At 40.3% G+C, this 23053-nt stretch overlaps 1 protein-coding gene and 1 long non-coding RNA gene across 2 annotated transcripts in view; both read left to right on the plus strand.

The window, feature by feature from the left end:
- LOC126974044 (jmjC domain-containing histone demethylation protein 1) overlaps positions 1-23053 on the plus strand; it is a 70009-nt gene that overhangs the window by 34545 nt on the left and 12411 nt on the right. Inside the window, exons 11-19 of the mRNA XM_050821416.1 lie at positions 12216-12339; positions 12918-13008; positions 13940-14094; positions 15058-15153; positions 15589-15685; positions 16823-16998; positions 18146-18310; positions 20101-20237; positions 21703-21988. Of these exons, the coding sequence (XP_050677373.1) occupies positions 12216-12339; positions 12918-13008; positions 13940-14094; positions 15058-15153; positions 15589-15685; positions 16823-16998; positions 18146-18310; positions 20101-20237; positions 21703-21988 (1327 nt within the window). The remainder of the gene's footprint in view (positions 1-12215; positions 12340-12917; positions 13009-13939; positions 14095-15057; positions 15154-15588; positions 15686-16822; positions 16999-18145; positions 18311-20100; positions 20238-21702; positions 21989-23053) is intronic.
- On the plus strand, positions 6725-8590 carry LOC126974050 (uncharacterized). The gene is made up of 2 exons (XR_007731468.1): positions 6725-7614; positions 7657-8590. It is a non-coding gene; the product is annotated as an uncharacterized LOC126974050 (long non-coding RNA).

Consider the following 23053-nt stretch of genomic DNA (forward strand, 5'->3'; position numbering starts at 1 on the left):
GAGTATTGCTGTCATCTCTGGTCTGGCGCACCCCAGTATCAGCTCGATCCATTTGACCGCGTGCAACGCAGAGCAGCTCGAATTGTTGGGGACCCAGTGCTCTGTGAACGGCTGGATCACTTGGCGTTGCGTAGAGACGTCGCTTCATTGTGTGTCTTCTACCGCATTTATCACGGGGAGTGTTCCGAAGAGCTGTTTAACCTGATTCCTGCCGCCGAATTCCACCTTCGCACGACACGCCATAAGTTAGGATATCATCCTCACCATCTGGATGTGTGGTGGTCCTCCACAGTGCGGTTTTCTAGGAGCTTTCTTCCACGTACTACAAAGCTGTGGAATGAGCTTCCTTGTGCGGTGTTTCAGGGACGATACGACATGGGTACCTTCAAAAAAAGCGCGTATACCTTCCTTAAAGGCCGGCAACGCTCCTGTGATTCCTCTGGTGTTGCAAGAGATTGTGGGCGGCGGTGATCACTTAACAACAGGTGACCCGTACGCTCGTTTGTCCTCCTATTCCATAAAAAAAAAAGCGGGTTCCAAATTAGACACACACACACACACTCACGCCTTGTTCCCGGCGGGGTAGGCAGAGACAATAGAATGTCATTTGCTTCTATCCTTACAAAGCTCACGCGCTTCCTCTACATTCATTACTCTTTTCATACATGCTCGCCGGTTGCGGGTGCTTCGGACCTCTCCTTTTCTCAAAACGTCCCCAATTTGGTCGACGAATGTTCTACGAGGTCTCCCGCGACCGACTTGCCCACACACACTTGCCTTATATATAGATGCGTAATTCTTTCTTCACTCATTCGCTCCACGTGCCCAAACCATTTCAGAATTCCTTTTTCAGTCCTTGTCACAACATCCTCTTTCAAACCACAGCGCGCTCGTATTACCGCATTCGGAATTCTATCAGTCAGTCTTACCCCACACATACTACGCAGTGATTGCATCTCAACTGCGTTAGTTCTGCTTTTATGCTTCTTCTGCCATACCCAACTCTCACTTCCATACAATAACGTGGCGACAAGCACTCCATTATGTACAGCCATTCGCGCTTCTATTGGCACAGTCTGACCGTTTATAAAGGCATGCAGCGCTCCATTCACACAATATCCCGCAGTCACTCTCCTTTCAATATCACCTTCGTATCTTCCGTCTCTTGTAAGTAAATTACACTAGCGTACTCTAAATGGCGCCTCACCAACGAATTATATAGTACTGTTTTAGTTTTAATAGACCGAAAATGTATTAACATGTACGAGGACTTCATATGCAGTTTAGAGGTTTAATGTAAATTTTGATATAAATTATCGGACACAGCGACTCCGTTGATTGAGTTTTTGGACGCCAAATATTATTTAAAAATGTGCAGCAGTCGCACTGTATCAACATCAAGATCAGTAATTGACGCAGTATTCCAAAGATATATTGACAATATTAAGACCAAAGTATTTATTTCATATTTAAGTTACCATAAGCCTCATGTATCGTCTATCGAAAATGTAAGCTCTGAGTGTGAATAAATCTATGTACCTAATATATACGAATAAAATGTAAAATAATAATTATCATACGCTGTTTCATAGTGATCATTACTAAAACCTACAATTATGCTCTTATATTCGTCTCATTATCTTGAATGCAAAATTTTTGAAGGTTTTACTTCCACCACGTGTTAATTGCACACATGTTTTTTATTTAAAATAGGTTATGAAATCATTTATTGAATGTCAAACTACCACCTATTCAGAAATTAATGCCTCAGACCTGAGAAGCACGGTCGCAATAAACTCAGCGGGCATCGTCTCACAATCATATTTATAATTTATATAGCCTGATGGCGGTCCTTCCATTCCCAGTCTATGATATCATTAAGAAAGTCATTTATGTTATAGTAACCTTTACCACATAAACGTCTCTTCCAATTCTTTTGAATTTCGTAATTCATTGTTTTTAAACATTTTCTGGGATCGTGTCGGTTCTCAAAACGGTCGCAATAAACTCGGCGGGCTTCGTTTTACAATCATATTTATAATTTATATAGCCTGATGGCGGTCCTTCCATTCCCAGTCTATGATATCATTAAGAAAGTCATTTATGTTATAGTAACCTTTACCACATAAACGTCTCTTCCAATTCTTTTGAATTTCGTAATTCATTTTTTTTAAACATTTTCTGGGATCGTGTCGGTTCTCAAAACTGCAGCCTGTAATTGATTCCAAAAAGGGGCTGTAGAAATGCTAGTTCCAAAAGAATCGGTTAAGTTCTGGGCTTGACGCTCCTTTTTTTAATTTTGCTGATATTGAACTTATTTTAAAATGCACTGTATACACTTTATATTTGCATATATTTTGTTGCCAAAGTCACATACGGCGATTTAATTTTACATTGATTAAACATGATTTGCATTATGGATTCAATTAGAAGCTAATTGAAAACACAACCATATTAGAAGTGAATTAAAATTTCACTGTTATTTATACGAAGTAAAATATACCTACTAATATATATAGGTACTATAACTATTACGTTATAAATGTCGGACGATTCAGGCGTGATGTTGCGTTGTTCACTGTGCGTATTGCTCGCATTAGTTACGTTTGCTAATTGTACTGTTGTAAAAGTTCTCAAGAAGCCACATTATAAGCTCAGTGACGCGCCGAGACTCTTTCAACAGTTTATTAACGACTACAACAAGCAATACGAGAGTGTGGACGAGGAGAGAATGCGCTATGAGGAGTTTGTGAAGCATTTAAAAGGAATAATAGCATTGAACCACGTGGAACCGGACCCCCCGCTTGTTGTTTTCGAGATCAACGACCTTGCTGATCGCACTGAGGATGAAATCAACGCCCTGCATGAAAATGCACTAAGTTGATCAAATTGCCTGGATAGAAAATAAAACTTTATATAAATAACAAAATACTTTTAATAAAACTGACCGTGTTAAATGAATATGAGATTTTTTAAAAGCATTATCCCCAGAACTGATGTAGCAGCCATATAACAGCAACCTTGCACTTCAATGTTGCAAAGGTTTTTATTTATAGCATTTTTAATAATAACTTACCTGATAGTTTCAGTTATCTTTTCTTATTTAAATATTAATTGAAAACCACATGCATAATTTTTTAAAATACAATTACGCTTTAAGCTAGTTATAGTATATAAATGGTTAACAAATTAACATTGGTCTATTAGCACAGACACGACTACTCAAGTATAATGTTGCGTTGTACAGTTTTTGTTTGTCTGTGGATCGTTTTGGCAAATGGTGAACCTTTGAAGAAACCGCACTATGAGCTGTCAGATGCACCAAGACTTTCAAGAATTCAAGGTACATTACAACAGACACTACGCCAGTAGCGTAGAAGAACAGATGCGTTATAAGATATTTGTGGACAACTTAAAAGAAATTATCAGATTGAACGCCATGCAACCCGACCCGCCGACTACAGTTTACGACATCAACCAATTTGCAGACCGCACTCCGCAAGAAGTCGGGCGTGGTCTACCACCGCATGAGACCATACCATCAAACTGATATGTTCAAGATTACTCGAGAGGAAGGAAACATTAGCAGCATTTTCCGTATAAACGTTCTCATAAATATTAACGTCACATTGTCGACAACGAATCCCTTGTTTTGGAGCTGCATGTGTCCTTATCGCACTGGTTTTTGTCTGGACGGCGTTACAGCGATAGACATTTTTTTTTTCAATTCTTACATCTGAGAAAAACCTTAGATAGATGACCTCCTAATACATTACACTTATTCTCTATATCTATGTTATTATGTATAATATATTATCTTATAATTGGTATCGATTAATATCAAAGCTGACATTGAATCTAACTCAATAAACATTGTTACAACTTCTTATTTTATTTTTGAATTCTAATTTGACACACTGTTAGAATCTTCGATGTCATTTCACGTAAGTATTTATTATATCAAGGTTAATACTAAATCACAATGATGTTGGGTTTTAAAAAACACAATTGATGTGATTGCCTTGCACAAGGAGCTGTCGGTTGTTTTCAAGACATTTCTAAAGCTATATATATATCATTCGTATTCATATCGACTATTATATAATATTGGAAGATATACTGACACCTCTAACGAAATCTTGGGCACGAGTATAGTGCTTGCTGCCGATACGCGGTGAAATGTATAAAAGTAGTCCATTTTAGTGATGAAATATTTTCGCGGTTGAAGAGCACTCACCATCCCAAATGGCAAGTTGTCATAAAAGTGAGACGTGCTCACCGTCCGCGTCAGTTGTAGTTTCCAGTCACTTCAAAGAGTCACAATGCTTCAATTTTGTGAAAAAGGAAGGAAAGCTTCAAAGTGGACCAAGAGAGACAGACTTAAGGTCTTCGCACATTATACCGACTCAACGTCGACTCCACTCCAACTTTACTCACAGGATTGAAATGTAAGCTTTATTTTGTGTTACTTAAGAGTTTTTATGTCAACTAGTAAGTTGAAAGTATACATATATATATATATAAAGTATACGACGCGTGGTCCACGCGCTGGTCACCTATTGACTGTCCCAGCTCCTCGTTGATGACGAATCGGGCAAGAGTCGATAATGTGCTTACGGCAAGCGAGGGGCGAAGTACACGGAATGAAGAAGAGTCGACATTTCGTGTTGGTTGAGGTCGAGCTAGTTAACAACGCGCGTCCCACTCGTTGACGACGCATTGCCTACTCATTGACGCCAAGTTGTCCATTGGTGGCCGTTCGTTGATCGCCTAGTTTAATCGAAATCTCAAGTTGGAAGGGGATTGCCGTTGAGTCGGTGTAATGTGTGAAGACCTTTAGATCGTGTGTATGACCAATTGATCAATGCATTGGATTTTCAAGCAAGACTGGCCCTCGTCTACCCCAGATCCTACTCCAGCTCCGCCCAGATAATTCAAATTCAAATATTTTTATTCAAAATAGGATGTGACATTACTTATTGAAAGTCAAAAACTACCACACATTCCAAAAAGAATGCCTCAGATTTGAGAAGAATGGGCGCAACAAACTCGGTGGGCTTTTTCTTTTCATCAAAAAATATGTTTACAAAGTAATATTGTACTATTAAATATTTAATAGCCTGAGGGCGGTCGCTCCATTCCCAATCTGTGGCATCATTAAGAAAGTCATGTTATAGCGACCTTTACCACGCCAACGTTTCTTAACAATTCTTTTGAATATCATAACACTTTTGTTTTGTTTATTTTCTGGGATCTTGTTGTAAAAGCATACATCGCCCCAGAAAAGACTTACTGACTTAGTCGAATAATAGGCATTATAATTAGTTTGTCTGTTCCTGGTGTTAACATTATGGTCATGACAGTTTCTAGCAAATTCATTTATGTGTCACATACATTACACTATCAAGAATATATTGAGAAGCAATAGTCAAGATGTTAATGTTGATAATTCCTGTGGATGTCTTCATTAAAGCTAAAGGTAGTCAATTCGAATAAAATTCTATTTTATTTATAACTGAGACTTCAATTAAAAATACATGATATTAGTTTTATTAAGAGAAACACGTCACAATAAATGCATTTTTATCTGTAACCGAACTTATGGCCAGGCGTGGCAAATAAATAAGCGATTCAATATACTTACATAAAATAGTAGAAATGACGTCACGGATTCGAAGTAAGAAGTTTTAGTATTATTTGTAATCTAGGTACATTATGCTTCTTGTATAAACATTCGTTGTTAATTTATCGCTTTAAAATTGGAATTGTTTTGTTATTCGATACAATAATGGAATTTATAACAATTCAATACAATAATATTAAGCATAACAAACTCAGGTGTAAATGTATAAAAAGTATAAAAATAATTACGTATTTTTATACAATCTAATTCTAGTTACGATTATTGTAATTTTTGGAGTTGGTGTTATCCAAAATAGGCTTGTAACTACATACATAGTTATAGGTGAGATGTGCTTGAGTCGTGAGGAGGTGAGAGGCGAGAGCGGGTCGCGGCGGAAGGAACCCGATTCCAAAAATTACAATCATCGTAACTAGAATTAGATTGTATAAAAATGCGTAATTATTTTTATACATTTAGCGCATATAATTATTTTTAAACAATTTCCGTGATATTTTGATTAGGAAATATAATAGTTACCTTTGTTATTCTTATATAATTTATCATTGAATTAAATATGATATGAACATTTGTATTAATACCTGTTCAGCTTAACGGTACGTTATTTCGTACTAGATTTTTTTTTTTAATTTTCTAATTTCGTCAAACGGCTAGAACACTTGGCGTTAAGTACAATTAGGCTTATTAAGTTATATTGTATATTTTATTAAAAAGCGCAAAAAAGCCATCTGTTTCCGAAGGGGTAGTAGTATTAGAAATGACATCAAAAAGTTCTAAAGGAATCAATTTGAGAAAATAAATGCCTTTATGAATTATACATGTATATATATTAGGTGCCTATTATAGGCTATAGGGTTGATAGGTGACGAATGTTGATTTAACATAGTAAGTAATACTTTTCATCCCATTACTTCTTTTGTACGGTAAGCGAGTCGCCCGGCCCTTCACTGCCATTGCGCTCGCATATATCTACCATGTTAAATCTCAGTAGTCCAGAGATTTTTTTTTAGAGTGAGGTACAGGAGTCTAAATAAACAAAAATAACTTCTCCGGTACGGAGCGGATGTCCATTTTCATTTCCAAAAATTTTTAACAAAAAAACAACCGACTTCAATAACACTTTTCCAAAACAATAGATATGCGCTAAATGTATAAAAATAATTACGCATTTTTATACAATCTAATTCTAGTTACGATTATTGTAATTTTTGGAATCGGGGTCCTTCCGCCGCGATTGAATTTGAAGTACACTAACAACTTGCCTAAATATGTGCAGATAACCTAAATTTTTCATTGCAGCAATGAACGTAAGCGCTTAATTGAAGAGTTCCGTTACTTTGCGATGGATTCCATAATCAGAACCTAACCAAACTATCTTTGAAGTATATCCTTTCCAATCAAAAAAGATTCATCGAAATCGGTTGTCGCGATATTGAGGTATTCGTAAATTTATCATTCAATTTGCTATACGTATGTATAGCATATTTTAAAACTTCTTGATTTTTCTCATGGATGCCATTGTCAGATCTGGACCAAATTACAATTACTGGGATCACACGGAAAGTACCAGCTTTCAAATAAAAAAAGAATTATAAAAATCGGTTCACCCAGTCCAAAGTTTTGAGGTAACATACTTAAAAAAAATACCGACGAATCGAGAACCCCCTCTTTTTTGAAGTTGGTTAAAAAGGCGTGTTACTTTGTTGAAGGCCGGTTATTCTTGAAATATCTCTAGTGTTGATATAAAGTATGCAAAAGGGGCACCATTGTTTACCTTACCGTATTTTGGAAGCAAGTTTTGGAATAGGTAGACGTATATAAACATCACACGAAGTTGCGAAATCAATTTAATTTGGTTTAAGTAACCACAATCGCGTTTTACTATACACTGCAACTACTACTACTATCTTGCTGTAACGGTTTGTGTTCATGTCGCTTTCGCGGTGGATGTTTAGATTTATGCTCATGTCGAGGTATCAATCCAGGTGGATGATTAGATTTATGCTCATGTCGAGGTATCAATCCAGGTGGATGATTAGATTTATGCTCATGTCGAGGTATCAATCCAGGTGGATGATTAGATTTATGCTCATGTCGAGGTATCAATCCAGGTGGATGATTAGATTTATGCTCATGTCGAGGTATCAATCCAGGTGGATGTTGCGATCTTTTCTCAGGCAAAGGCCATAATCCAGATGGATGTTGTGATCCTCCGTGCTCATGCCGAGCTATCAATCCAGGTGGATGTTGTGATTCATTCTCATAATAAGGTACGATACCAGGTGGATGTGGAGGCCACAATCCAGGTGGATATGGAGGAATCACTCCAGGTGGATGTGGAGGCCACAATCCAGGTGGATGATCTGTAGGCCACAATCCAGGTGGATGTGGAGGCAACAATCCAGGTGGATGTTGAGGTAACAATCCAGTGTGATATTGGTCTCCATTCTCAGTCAGAGGATACAGTTCAGATGGATCTTGAGGAATCAGTCCGGGTGGATGTTCAGGCAACAATCCAGGTGGATGTGGAGGCCACAATCCAGGTGGATATGGAGGCACCACTCCAGGTGGATGTGGAGGCCACAATCCAGGTGGATGATGTGGAGGCCAAAATCCAGGTGGATGTGGAGGCAACAATCCAGGTGGATGGTGCGGCATAGGTCCAAAAAGCTTTTTCATTTCGTGCTTAGTATAGTCAGCGTATTTATTAATAACAAATGCCTCCGGTTCCTGCTGGTTCAACGTTATAATCTTTTTCAAGTTTCTCACAAAAGCATTGTAGTGTATATTTTTGTCATCCTCACTGTCATATTGCCTTTCGTAATCCTTCTGGAATTTCTCGAACAGTATCTGTGCGTCACGAATATCATACTTCGGTTTATTAATATCTTTAGTGCACGCCAACCCCACCAACAGGAGCAATACGCCAAGTGTACATCGCAACATTGTGTTTGATTCAAAATTTACTATCAGAATAGTATGCCTTAATTTTGTCAATATTTATATACTCTATCCACACATAGTGGCCGTGTACAAATTGTTTGTGTTAAAATAACAGGTAAACTTAATGAACTTTTAATTTGACATTGTTTTCAATTTACCTATAATTGTATTTATTAATGGTCTTATCAAATTGTATTAGGTACTTTCCTATTCTTTCGACAAAACTAACAAGCAGTTGCCACGATAAAGACGCCTGATGTTAGTACTGTTAAATTTCCTAAATATTCCAAAAGCGCTGCCCCCTTTTTGCCCCCTTGCGAGATAATGTTATGAATAAAAATGGTATTGTTATATTTTAAAGAAGTAATACAAGTAACATATAAACACCTATTATGATTGATGGAAGGTGCTTTTATTAACCTTTGATTAGTTACATTATTATATTTACCAGTGGGAGGCTACTTTGCACAGGATGCCGGCTAGATTATGGGTATCACAACGGCGCCTAGTAATGTGTAAGCATTACTGTGTTTCCGTCTGAAGGGCGCCGTAGCTAGTGAAATTACTGGGCAAATGAGACTTAACATCTTATGTCTCAAGGTGACGAGCGCAATTGTAGAGCCGCTCAGAATTTTTCAGTTTTTCAAGAATCCTGAGCGGCACTGCATTGTAATGGGCAGGGCGTTTCAATTACCATCAGCTGAACGTCCTGCTCGTCTTGTCCCTTATTATCATAAAAAAAATTTAGGTGTGTAATGTATGAGTACCTTTTTCGTTTCGGATTAATCAATATAATAACGGAACGGAAATAAAAAATCAAATACCACTTTTTCAATCGTATAATTGACGTTATTAAATTATACGTATAACGAGTTTTTAGTAACACTTGAGCTAGTACTGCCATTTGTAAAAAAAATTGGATCATAATATGGTGAATAAGGATTATTATTTCTTTCCTCTTATGCTAACCATTTAATATAAAAGTTTATATTGTAAATAGGTAAGGTTGTGCGGTTGTAGGGGGTACTCCCTGGATCTACTGAACTGATTTTGAAAATTCTATTACCAATGATAGCCAAATTATTTGTTTGTGTCATAGGCTATTAACCCGAAAAATGAAAAGACGTTTTCGTGGTAGTCTGATTTGCAATATAAGTCGGAGAAAAAACTTTCGAACTAACGCTGCCTTAACGATGAGAGATATTTGATTGTTTTGTATATATATGCATTAGGCATTATTGGAACACCAACTAAGATGGTTACATGGTAAATGCGGACGAAGTAGCGGATAGTAACTAATTTATTTTAGTAATTTATTATAGTCCTCGAAGCACAGGTAACAGGAATATTCATTAATTATTATTACATTTATCTATTTGTATTTGACATTGTATTGTAGTGAAATTAATAATTTGGTAAATGTAGGAGGGACAATTCTAAGGAATTAAGATGATTATTTCTTCAGAACTAAGTGCTAACTAAGCAAAATAACTCTTTTTATGGCTACTTTTAAGTTAGTTATATGTTGAACCAAAGTGCGCTCCCTGTGGAACCCCCGAATGAAGTAGATAATCCTCATATAAAGCCCTTGAGGGTTCTCTGAGAACCTATCACTTTGTTTTGATTGCAAAGTTCAGGTTAGCCCAATATTACTGACTCTACGACATTATATGTATATAAATAATATGTAAGTATGTTCCTCTAAGTTACTTTAATAACTTTTTAAACTATAGGTAACTTCTTAAGCTGAAATAATTAGGTAGGTACCTACCAAACGATTTGCTGTAGTTCTGTGATTTCGTTTCATGATAAATAAACAATTATATATGCAGGATGATTTGATATATTTGTTGCGTTCCTGTAAGTTTCTGTAATATTTAAATCTTCCAGGTCAACAAATATTTTTTAACTTCACTTGCATTGCAAGCAGTAATTGACTGAGGTGATCCACTAACATCACAATATAATTATAAGATAAGTATTCCGAGCAACGGGCTCGTCACGCGCTCTGAAGATACTTTGAGGTTTTTAACGTTTAAGACTATCTCATAAAAATAAACGACTTAATTTGGCAATAAATTTCTTGTAATATCTGATTTAAATCTTTCTTATATTCATCACACACTGCGGCGACCTCGTGGTAATATTAATCCATTCATATGATTGAACTCCTCGTCAGTATAGTCAGCGAACTTATTGATGTCAGCAATATAACGTCCACGGCTGTTGTCTTCTATGATTTTTTTTAACTGTTTCACAAAAGCCTCATAGTGTATCTTTTCGTCATACTCGCTCGCGTAGTGCCTGTTGTAATCTTTTTTAAATTTCTCGAACAGAATGGGTGCTTCGCGGATATCATAATGTGGTATATTTTCTCTAGAGCATGCCGCCGCTACTAGAGCGAGCATAGCGCATATTGTCCCGCGCAACATTACGTCTGTACTGAAACTGATTCCACCAGATTAAATTACTATGCCTTGATGCTTCTCAATATTTATTTACTATGCACTAGCCGTGAACAAATTGGCTAGATGAACGAACAATCACAATTTAATGATCTCTAGATTAGGCGATGTTTTCGATTTATTATTTATTACTTATCGCATTAAAATAATCAAATTGTATTTATTACCTTCCTAATGCAACATGATTTTCAGCATTTAGACGATAAAGGCGGCTGAATGTGTGAAATGAGAAACTTTTCACTACCAACTTTGAAAGTAGATGAGGTTTATCTAGTCAGTAACTATTTCGCATTCTTATATTTTTAGGACTTCAATGGATGGGCTAATTTGGAATTTATTATCATTTCTATTAAGGCTAGCTACAACGTAAGAAAACAGCTTTGATAATAGAATCTATGACAACCTTACAAATCATCTGGCGAAGTGGAACTGTTGGAGGAGACTACTAATGCCTTACGGAACTTTTCAATGATACTTATTGCACGAATGTCGTCATTTATAGTAAAGAGACATTAATAAGTTGATTGAAATCCTTATTTTCAATCGGTTTATTGCCCTCAGTAATAATTCCACACAAAAAGCTCGTGATCGCAGCTTATAATGATAATCTGGCGGTTATAAACCGGTAAATGTTTCATTTACTCGTCAGTTATAGTCATAGATATACTTACGTCGTACTGTAAGTTTAAGGATTCTATATTCCACTATTATTTTATTGCTTGAACTTCCACGCACTCTATTTTTTATACCTCCATATCAGGCTTGAAATCTGGTAAATTTCATTTGTTTAGCAACACACCCATCATCTAATAAAAACATAATTTTTGAAGTGTTAAGGGCAAGTATTTTATAAATAGCAATAAAAATGTATTTACAAAGCTTCTGCTATCATAGTGAGATTACAAGTAGGTAAACAAAACTAATGGTGGTATTACAAGTAAAACAGGAAATCAAGTTTTCGAAATACCCTCCAAGTCAGGTTAAATCAATAAGTACTGAAGTTTTCGAATCCGTCATCGCCTATGCATCCTATACATCCCCCTAGTTACATACTGTATATATTGTTTTATTTTTTAAATTTCAAGGGTGGTTCTATAAACCCAAGGAAGAAAAATCTTGACTGCTTAAGATACCTGGAGTATAAAGCATCAATTTATTGTCCGCAGATGTAAGAAGTGCGAAGCGTGCCAGCGTACTGACTGCGGTGAATGCGTGTTCTGTCACGACATGGTTAAGTTCGGCGGGCTGGGTCGGGCCAAGCAGACTTGTATCATGAGGCAGTGCCTGCAGGTACGTGTGCTATTTAAGACAACGTCAAATTCATAAACTTATTATTCTTTATTTTTAAAATCTCGAGCCGATTGCCAATATCGCGGTCATCCGCAAGGCAAAGCTAGTGAAGAAGAAGAACGTAGATGAAGCCACAAGCTGAGAGTTGAATAAGCATACAAGATTTTATGACGTTACTTGAACGTTTAGCTCACTTGGCAGAGCACTGGCAGGGAACGCCAGAGGTCGTGGGTTCGAGTCCCGCATCGTTCATAAAATTTTGTTTCCAAATTTTATTTGTGTATTAATCCTAGATATGAGGGTTATCACTTTAAAAACATAACAAATTGTTAAGGCAAAGCCAAATTGGCTTCGAAGAAACTGGGGTTCATAAATATAGCAGTGCAATACTTGAAGCTGGTGCTGTAAGGCACAGGTTCGCCAACATATAAAGTATTGGTCTCATATCTGGACTGGCGCACCCCCGTCTCACCCCGAACCATTTGTCTGTCTGTAGCGCTCACTTCTAAGCGCAGTGTTGGACAAGATTATTGTAAAATATTACAATGTGATTTATTCTTTATAAATCCTGTTTGCAGCCAATGTTACCAGTGACGGCGTCATGCGCTGTGTGCCATTTAGATGGATGGATGCAGACGCCGGTCGCTCCACAGGCTAAAGGAAACTCTGGTGAGTAACACTGCGTTTCTGGCAGACTAAACTAGACTTTCTCTTGTAAATATTCCGTGGTGGCATTTTGCGGCATTAATCGATCATTGTTACAGTCATGTAGGGATGTTTTAATATATTTTTCTACTCCTCATACATACTAACAGACTTTATTGAGTCTTTGAAAAAGTTTATACTCTATGGGCTAAAAAGCATTATTGTGTGTCGTAATATAATATCGCCAAAAAAGCACAGATCTTTTGGCGCCATGAACAACTAAATCTAGGTAGGTTCATAGACATATTCGGTAATTCGTATTACATACATAATATTTTCATTAATGATTTATTAAACTAAACATTTTAATGTCAACTTGAGAAAAAAACTTGTATTAAATTTTCCCGCGTTGGCTGTATGGGTGTACCTTTGCCATTCCTTGAAGGTAATATGAAAACTTTCACCAGAGATATAAGTATATATTACAATACATTTCCCGCCCATTTAAGAGGCGACTCGAAATCTTGTGATATATTTTTGTTTTATTTAAAACGAATTTTAGAAAAAATATTGTATGCGACACGTTGTATAACGAGGTCTAAAAACGCTCGTGGCGTCATTCATTGCGCCTCGCCTGCGGCATTTCGCACGCCACTCGTATTTTTTGACCCGCATAATACAACTTGAATACTATTAAGTATTTCTCATTCGGTTAACTCTGAGTAGTGTCTACTATTTTGGTTTCTGGCAATTTTTAAACATAATTTCAAGTATGAAGAGTGTCGTAGCGAGTGAAATGACTGTAGGCCAACATCTTATGACATGAGATAAGCATTGAAATCTGGGTGCAGTTTAGTTTACAAGAATCGTGCTTGAAACTGCGTTGAAGTTTGCAACATGTATTACTCAGCATAACGTTACATGCTCGTTATCTCATCATCACGTCTGTGCGCAGGTCGCAACGGGCCGTCCACGCTCCGCGAGTGCTCGGTGTGCTACAGCATTGTGCACGAGGGATGCGTAGCGGCAGGCGGGCAGCTCAACGAGGACCTGCCCAACTCCTGGGAGTGTCCTACCTGCACCTCCATGGGGCTCACCCACGACTACAAGGTTACTATGTCATATAACTCCCTTTATTTTATAATACTTGGTTTTATCATTATTTATCATATCACGTTAAACTGACGTGATTGACCCAAAAATAATTTATAGGCCAGATTTAGATGCATTTGTAATACTGCATAATTAATGAGTGAATACAGATGGAAGTGTAATTGTTAGGCGTGCAACTACAAACGGGTCACCTGTTGTTAAGTGATCACCACCGCCCACAATCTCTTGCAACACCAGAGGAATCACAGGCCTTTACGGAAGGTGTATGCGCTTTATTTTAAGGTACCCCCTGTCGTATCGTCCCGGCAACAGCGCACAAGGAAGTTCATTCCACAGTTTTGTAGTACGTGGAAAAAAGCTCCTTGAAAACCGCACTGTGGAAGACCGCCACACATCCCGATGGTGGGGATGATATCCTAACTTGAGGCGTGTCGTGCGAAGGTGGAATTCGGCGGCAGAAATCAGGTTAAACAGCTCTTAGGAACACTCCCCGTGATAAATGCGGTAGAAGACACACAATGAAGCGACATCTCTACGCAACGGAAAGTGATCCAGCCGTTCACAGAGCACTGGGTCCCCGACAATTCGAGCTGCTCTGCGTTTCACGCGGTCAAATGGATCGAGCTGATTCAACTGGGGTGCGCCAGACCAGAGATGGCAGCAATACTCCGTGTATGGCCGGATCTGCGCTTTGTAAAGCGCTAGAGTGTGGGCCGGCTTGAAGTATTGCCGTGCTCTATTAATGACGCCCAGTTTCTTTGAAGCCAATTTGGCTTTGCCCTCCAGATGGCCACGAACAGGGGTCGATAAGGAGCAGCATGTATAAGACAGATTGCATGAATATGTTGGTGCAACTGAATAAGTCAGGAAGGAATTTTGTCATGACCATGCCTCGCGTTAGTATACCATGAAATAGTAATAAACCATAAACTAATATTTTCTATTGATGATAATTTTCAGCCGCGACACTTCCGCGCCCGCCAGAAATCGTCGGACATCCGCCGCATGAGTGTCAGTTCGGACGCCAGCCACATCAGCCAAAATCATAGTGTCCAAGTAAGTACTCACTCTATCCTCATCAATCACATTAAATTTATTTTCCGTTACTTATTTGCTGAGAATTATGCTAGGTTACCAAGTTTTGCAGTGGGAGGATAGAATCCTTTGCACAGGATGCCTGCTAGATTATGGGGGTAGCATGATGGCGCCTATTTCTGCCGTGAAATCATTATTGTGTTTCGGTCTAAAGGGCGCCGTACCTGGTAAAATTACTGGGCAAACTGACTTAACATGTTGTCTTGAGGTGACGAGCGCAATTGTAGTGATGCTCAGAGTTTTTGAGTTTTCAAGAATCCTGAGCGGCACCTTATTGTAATGGGCAGGGTGTATCAATTACCATCAGCTGAACGTCCTGCTCGTCTCGTCCCTTATTGTCATTCAAAGAAGGTGTTATGGCGATAGATTTAGACGATACATTTTAAATGATTACAGAACAGATTGCCGCCGCCATCATCTGTCCCGGTCAAAACGGAAAATGGCTCGGACAGCGAGAACAAAAACGATGCGACCATCAAAACTGAAGATACTGGTGGGTTATGACGCTGTCAATACTTGTTATGATCCAAAAATGGATCATTTATTGATACTTTACAAAAAACATAATAACCGATATAAATGCTTTCACATTTGCGTGAAAAATTATATTTGCAAACCGGGTTTACATTAATTATTTTTGTAAATAATTATTTGGGAAACTTACAGCTAGCCTACAATGATAACTTATGAAATAATTAAATTTATTGATGGCTACTCAAAAGTTTCCACTATATATGAAACTATTGTAACAATAATTAATATAATTTAAAATAGTTTTTATACCTTGGTGTTTTACTTGATTCGAAGCTATTATTTGACCAACATATAAATTTAACTATATCAAAAGCTATGAAAGCCTTTGGATTTATTATAAGAAGCTCGCGTGATTTCCATCAAGTCAAGACACTGAAGATATTGTACTGCACCTTCGTTCGTGGTCACTTAGAATATGCCTCTCAAATCTGGAATCCCTTATATTCTACATATATTTCTCGAATAGAAAACATTAAAAAAAAGTTCTTACGCTTTGTATGCTACCGTACCAACGACAGATACAATTCAAAGTCCTACAAGCAACATTTACTACCGTTTGAGAAACGACGTATGATCTCTGACATTGCTTTCTTCTTGAAAATAGCTCTAAATTAGGTTGATTGTCCAGATCTTCTGTCGACAATTTCATTGAAAACTTCGTCAACTGCACTACGCTATAGCCGTTTATTGTATGTACCTCAATCAATACTACCGGACCAATAGTTATATCTTGCGAGCTAGCTCCAGCTGTAAGCTAAACTAAGCAGTGAAATAATTAATTTGGATATTTTTAATACAACTGTCAAAGCAATGAAACAATGTATCATGAAAACATTTTTTGAATCCTAAACTGTAAATATCAAGTGTGCTTATTATTAGATTATAATCTCTTTATAATTTTGCTTCTTACTACTTCTATTGTGTATTAGTGAATATCTGTAATTAGCTCTAAGTTTTTATTGTATTTTTATTTTGTGTAAATAGCTGTTGATATTCCTTGAAATCAATAAATAAATAAATAAGAAATTTATTTACTAATGACGAAAATAAATTATTATTATTATTATTAATTTCATTAAGTGTTATTGGATTACAGAGATAAATCGCGACGAAGATGGCAATGAAACACACGAGAATGCGGAGGGTGCGGAGCGGGGCGAGAACTGGGAGCCGGTGAATAAGAAGAGACGAGCGAGCGATGAGGACGAGGCGCCCAAGAAACAGGCCTTGCGCGCGCATCTGGCGCTGCAACTCACACATCACTCTGCTAAGGTGAAGTGAAACAGAACATACTCAGCCGGAAGACGTCCACTTCTGAACAACAGTTTCCCCCAAAGATCTCCACTACAATCGGTCTGGCGCTGCCCTCATCCAACGTATTCCGGTGATCTTAACCAGATCGTCGGTCCATCTTGTAGGGGGCCTGCCAACAACTGCGTCGTCCGGTACGTGGTCTCCATTCGAGGAATTTTCTACCCCACGGGCCATCTGTCCGTCAAACTATGTGCCCTGTCTGACTTTGGATCTTCTGCGGATCTCATTTTCTGATTAGATCTCGCACCGAAACTCCGAGTATAGCCCTCTCCATTGCCCTCTGAGCGTCCATGAGCTTTCTCATCAAGCCTATAGCTAGCGACCACGTCTGTGTCACATTTGGGACTTGAAAATTTAGCAGCCAAGTGATTTTGCGATTTGCCTTATTACATACAGCTTGTACCATTCGAGTAGTAATTCTTTATAAAAATTTGCATGATACTGAATGTAACATTACAAATAAATGCAATAAATTTCTACACGCCCACTGGGACTAGCAACTATTAGGTATAAGTTATAAACGTATGTATATATATTAAATTTATATATTATGTATATGTACTACTTCTACTACTACTTATTGACTCCCGTTAGTTGTTGGATATTACAATTTCACTATATTAGACTTTTAAAGCTAAAAGCTGCACCACGCTGGATATTGATACATTAACATTATTTTAAAAGGATTGCAAGATTAAAACATTAAGAAGAAATACAAAATTAAAAAAAATAATTGTGAATGCCACTGTCAGCTGAGCAATATATCCGTAGTTCAGTGGACTTCTGGCTAAAAGTGGACTGTATGGAAGGGACTAGGAACTGACATGATGAAGCTGCACTGCGGGCGACACTTAATTTGGTCCTTGATTGTAGTCCAATTAGTGCTGGTAGTTTTCCTCTTTGATATGCGAGTTGCGGAGAGGAGCGAGTTAACTCCTGCACGGGCGGGCGGGCATCAAGTCTTTGGTGGACGACTAACCGGCTTATAAAGAAAAGAATAAAAAATAGCGGCGTTAACACAAACATTCCTGTCATGTATTAATATGCGTCCCAATCAGGCCAATGAGTCATGTGAGGAATGCGCTACCAATGTATCTGTGTGCAGGCGCTCAAGAAGCCGCTGTACCCGGTGCGGCCGGCGCCCGCGCCGCTCACCGGCCACTCGGGGCTGTGGCTGGACCGGCGCGCCATGCTGAGCGTGTTCACCAAGCTGACGCCGCACGACCTGGCCACCTGCGCGCTGGTGTGCAAGGCCTGGGCCGAGTACTCCGTGAGTAGTACAGCCATCATAGTTACAATGCCGTGCCGCTGTAGCCAGTGCGGCCGTGGCTGACCGGCGCGCCATGCTGAGCGTGTTCACCAAGCTGACGCCGCACGACCTGGCCACCTGCGCGCTGGTGTGCAAGGCCTGGGCCGAGTACTCCGTGAGTAATACAGCCATCATAGTTACAATGCCGTGCCGCTGTAGCCAGTGCGGCCGTGGCTGACCGGCGCGCCATGCTGAGCGTGTTCACCAAGCTGACGCCGCACGACCTGGCCACCTGCGCGCTGGTGTGCAAGGCCTGGGCCGAGTACTCCGTGAGTAGTACAGCCATCATAGTTACAATGCCGTGCCGCTGTAGCCAGTGCGGCCGTGGCTGACCGGCGCGCCATGCTGAGCGTGTTCACCAAGCTGACGCCGCACGACCTGGCCACCTGCGCGCTGGTGTGCAAGGCCTGGGCCGAGTACTCCGTGAGTAGTACAGCCATCATAGTTACAATGCCGTGCCGCTGTAGCCAGTGCGGCCGTGGCTGACCGGCGCGCCATGCTGAGCGTGTTCACCAAGCTGACGCCGCACGACCTGGCCACCTGCGCGCTGGTGTGCAAGGCCTGGGCCGAGTACTCCGTGAGTAGTACAGCCATCATAGTTACAATGCCGTGCCGCTGTAGCCAGTGCGGCCGTGGCTGACCGGCGCGCCATGCTGAGCGTGTTCACCAAGCTGACGCCGCACGACCTGGCCACCTGCGCGCTGGTGTGCAAGGCCTGGGCCGAGTACTCCGTGAGTAGTACAGCCATCATAGTTACAATGCCGTGCCGCTGTAGCCAGTGCGGCCGTGGCTGACCGGCGCGCCATGCTGAGCGTGTTCACCAAGCTGACGCCGCACGACCTGGCCACCTGCGCGCTGGTGTGCAAGGCCTGGGCCGAGTACTCCGTGAGTAGTACAGCCATCATAGTTACAATGCCGTGCCGCTGTAGCCAGTGCGGCCGTGGCTGACCGGCGCGCCATGCTGAGCGTGTTCACCAAGCTGACGCCGCACGACCTGGCCACCTGCGCGCTGGTGTGCAAGGCCTGGGCCGAGTACTCCGTGAGTAGTACAGCCATCATAGTTACAATGCCGTGCCGCTGTAGCCAGTGCGGCCGTGGCTGACCGGCGCGCCATGCTGAGCGTGTTCACCAAGCTGACGCCGCACGACCTGGCCACCTGCGCGCTGGTGTGCAAAGCCTGGGCCGAGTACTCCGTGAGTAGTACAGCCATCATAGTTACAATGCCGTGCCGCTGTAGCCAGTGCGGCCGTGGCTGACCGGCGCGCCATGCTGAGCGTGTTCACCAAGCTGACGCCGCACGACCTGGCCACCTGCGCGCTGGTGTGCAAGGCCTGGGCCGAGTACTCCGTGAGTAGTACAGCCATCATAGTTACAATGCCGTGCCGCTCAGGATTCTTGAAAAACTCAAAATTTCTGATCGTCACTACAATTCCGCTCATTACCTTGAGACATAAGATGTTAAGTCTCATTTGCCCAGTAATTACACTAGCTACGACTCCCTTCAGACCGAAACACAGTAACGTATACACATACGTATACACTTCACGGCAGAAATATACATGCACTACGCTCGTGATTCAATTCTAGACTACTTCAATCGTCACTCGCAGCATAAAACAACTTTGCTCACTTGTTGAACAAATAACTATTTTCTATGTATATATTTTTGTTCTTTTTAAAAAATACAGTCGAATTGAGAACCTCGGCCTCTTTTGAAGTCCGTTAATAATGATCCCACGTATGTGTTGCAGACGGACCCGTCCCTGTGGCGCAGCATGTCGTTCGTGCAGGTGCGCGTGTCCGCCGCACAACTGGCCGGCATCGCGCGGCGCCAGCCACTGTCGCTGGGGCTCGAGTGGTGCCATCTAGCACGCCGCCAACTCGCATGGTTACTATAATATTATGTACCTGAACATTCATTTTTGTTATTTCGTAGAGTTCTCGTGACAGGTATCGTCATGCTCGCTTTAATGCTAATGCTTGTGGCGGTGACATGGGGTGGGTCGTCCCCCTTCCCTTAAATATGGTCGAGGGAGGCGATGACTGGTCCATGCGTCATGCTCGCGAACGGGTGCTACTTGTGGTGGCTGCATGGTCTTGTAATTGGGTTTGCTTCATGTTATTATTATTTCTTTTATTTAATTTTTCTTTAAATTAAAGTAATTTTTATTTTTTAGAATAGCTAATGAAAGGCTTGCATAATGCCTTTATTTATATACGGTATGTGGATTGATGCATCTACTGTAATCAATATCTTGTGTTTTAACTTATTAATTTTTAAGTTTGACTTATTTGTGCAAGGAATTTAGTATTTGACGTCTGATTATTTCCGTTGCATCAGTTTGTATATGATGGAATGATTTGTAAATTGCATTGAAAATTAGAATTTGTAATAAATCTAATATTTTTCAAAGAGTTCAGAGTTTCTTGCTCGTTCTTCTCTAAGGAAATCTGCTTTCATCTGTAAAGTGTAATGTTATTTACCTATAAAATCAAATATTTTTTGATTTAATCATGATCTCATTTATCGAGTCTCTGAGGTATGTGATCAATTTTAAATCTGATTATCAAGTCAATTGGGTTAAACACTCTTATCTCGTTGTTATTACTATCTTCGGTTGCTTTGAGGCAGAATCCGTATAGACGGCATTTACTCAGACAGTTTTTCAGAGACGAAAAAAGCTATTGCCTTTTCTATGTTCAAACATATTTTCAGCAGCTTGCGAATTGCGAACTTCGATCTTTACATGAATGTTACATGTTTTTCCATATTTAATTAATGGATTCCGAAGGAGCAGTGAATCAATAAGCCAGTGTAAAGTATTCAATTACAGGAGAATATAAGTGCCGCTTTTTTAAGGAACTTTTTATTGACCTCCCCTATAGCCTGGCGGTTAGTGAACTTGCCTACTGAGTTAGGGGTTCCGGGTTCGAACCTCGGTAGGTGCAAACATTTATATGATGAACATGAATGTTTGTTTAGGAGTTATGGATGTTTATATGTATTTATTTATATTTAAGTAAGTATATTGTATTAAATATTTTTTTTATGATAATAAGGGATGATACGAGCCGGACGTTCGAAGTTGATGGTAATCGTTACGCCTTGCCCATTACAATTAGTGCCTCTGAGGATTCTTGAAAAACCTTAAAAATTCTGGGCGGCAATACAACTGCGCTCGTCACCCTGAGACATAAGATTTTAAGTCATTTGCCCAGTAATTTCATTAGCTACGGAGCCCTACAGACCGAAATAGTAATGCTTACGCAGTACTTCACGGTAGAAATAGGCGCCGTCGTGGCACCCATAATCTGGCCGGCATGTTATCCAATATGTCAATGTACCGCGGCAGGCTGGTGGCGCGCCTGCCCGCGCTGCGGCGCCTGTCGCTGGCGGGGTCGCCGGCCGAGGCGGCGCTGGCGCTGCGCTGCGGCGCGTGTCCGCCGCTGGTGTCGCTGGACCTGTCGTTCGCGCGCGGCCTGGACGACGCCAAGCTGCGCGGCGTGCTGGCGCCGCCCGAGAGCTCGCGGCCCGGCGGCGGCGCGCGCGGCGCCGAGCCCTCGCGCCTGGCGCAGCTGGCCGTGCTGCGGCTGCCCGGCACCGACATCACGGACGTGGCCATGCGCTACGTGGTGCAGGTATTACATACATGCACAGTTCAAATAGACTCCGATATTAATAAATGATCACCCACCGGCTCTCCGGCCCGGAACTCGGCAGACAGCGGCTCGGCAATTTGGATTTAATTTTCAAACATGTGCCTATATAAAATGTTATTTAAATTAAAAACACTAAGGAATATCCATATCAACATAAGAGTAAATCACCCCAAAAATTACTTTTGGGCCCTTCTTAACCATTACCATTACCTTAACTGTTAAAAAAATTTAAGTTTTTTTTTGTTGTTGAACACAATTCAATAATCCGCCTTTTCTAGCAGAAGTCTTCTGAACCTAGGGACTGACGGATTGAATATGTCTACCTTCGGACAGACTTCATTATACAGACAGATTAGACAACAAATGCGATATAAACTAAATGTTTACCATAATTTGTGCGTGTTGAAGGTAGACTAAACGTTTTCCTATTAATAATACGGCTGCAATGCCGTGGGACAGCCAAGGTCATTTTACTTAATAATAGAGGACTATCTATGTGGCCATGAATCAGTTTGTGTAAAAAGACACTTTCCTACGCTGTGCAAGAGACGTCATGCTAAAATGCACAAGTCTAAATTCGTAGCAGTCTAATCGACGACAAAGATTACTTCAATATGAGAGATATAATATAAGAATTTCGACTGCACCTGTTATAACCTCTTAATATGAACTTTGTAAGAAGGGTTCCACACCGAACTGCAATACTCTAAAAGACTACGTACGCAGCTGTTAAAAAGTATCTTCGACAAAACAGAATCGTTGAAAAATTTAATTTGTCTTATCAAAAAAAAGGGCCCTAAATGGGAGCCCTGTAGAACCCCTGATGGCACGGGTCTTGAAATTGACTTAAAGCCACGGATCTTTACACCGCAGTAGAGAGCCACATATTCCTGCGTGACCAAATTTTTCTATGAGCAGTACGTGGTCAACCATATCGAACGCTTTTGATAAATCAGATTTTACCGATAGCAAACAAAATTGAGATGGGCTGGTAATTCGAAATATCTCCAGGAACTCCCTTCTTGTGAATTGGACTGATGTGCG

The sequence above is a fragment of the Leptidea sinapis genome, chromosome 31 (genome assembly GCF_905404315.1).
Source record: "Leptidea sinapis chromosome 31, ilLepSina1.1, whole genome shotgun sequence".
Lineage (NCBI taxonomy): Eukaryota > Metazoa > Arthropoda > Insecta > Lepidoptera > Pieridae > Leptidea > Leptidea sinapis.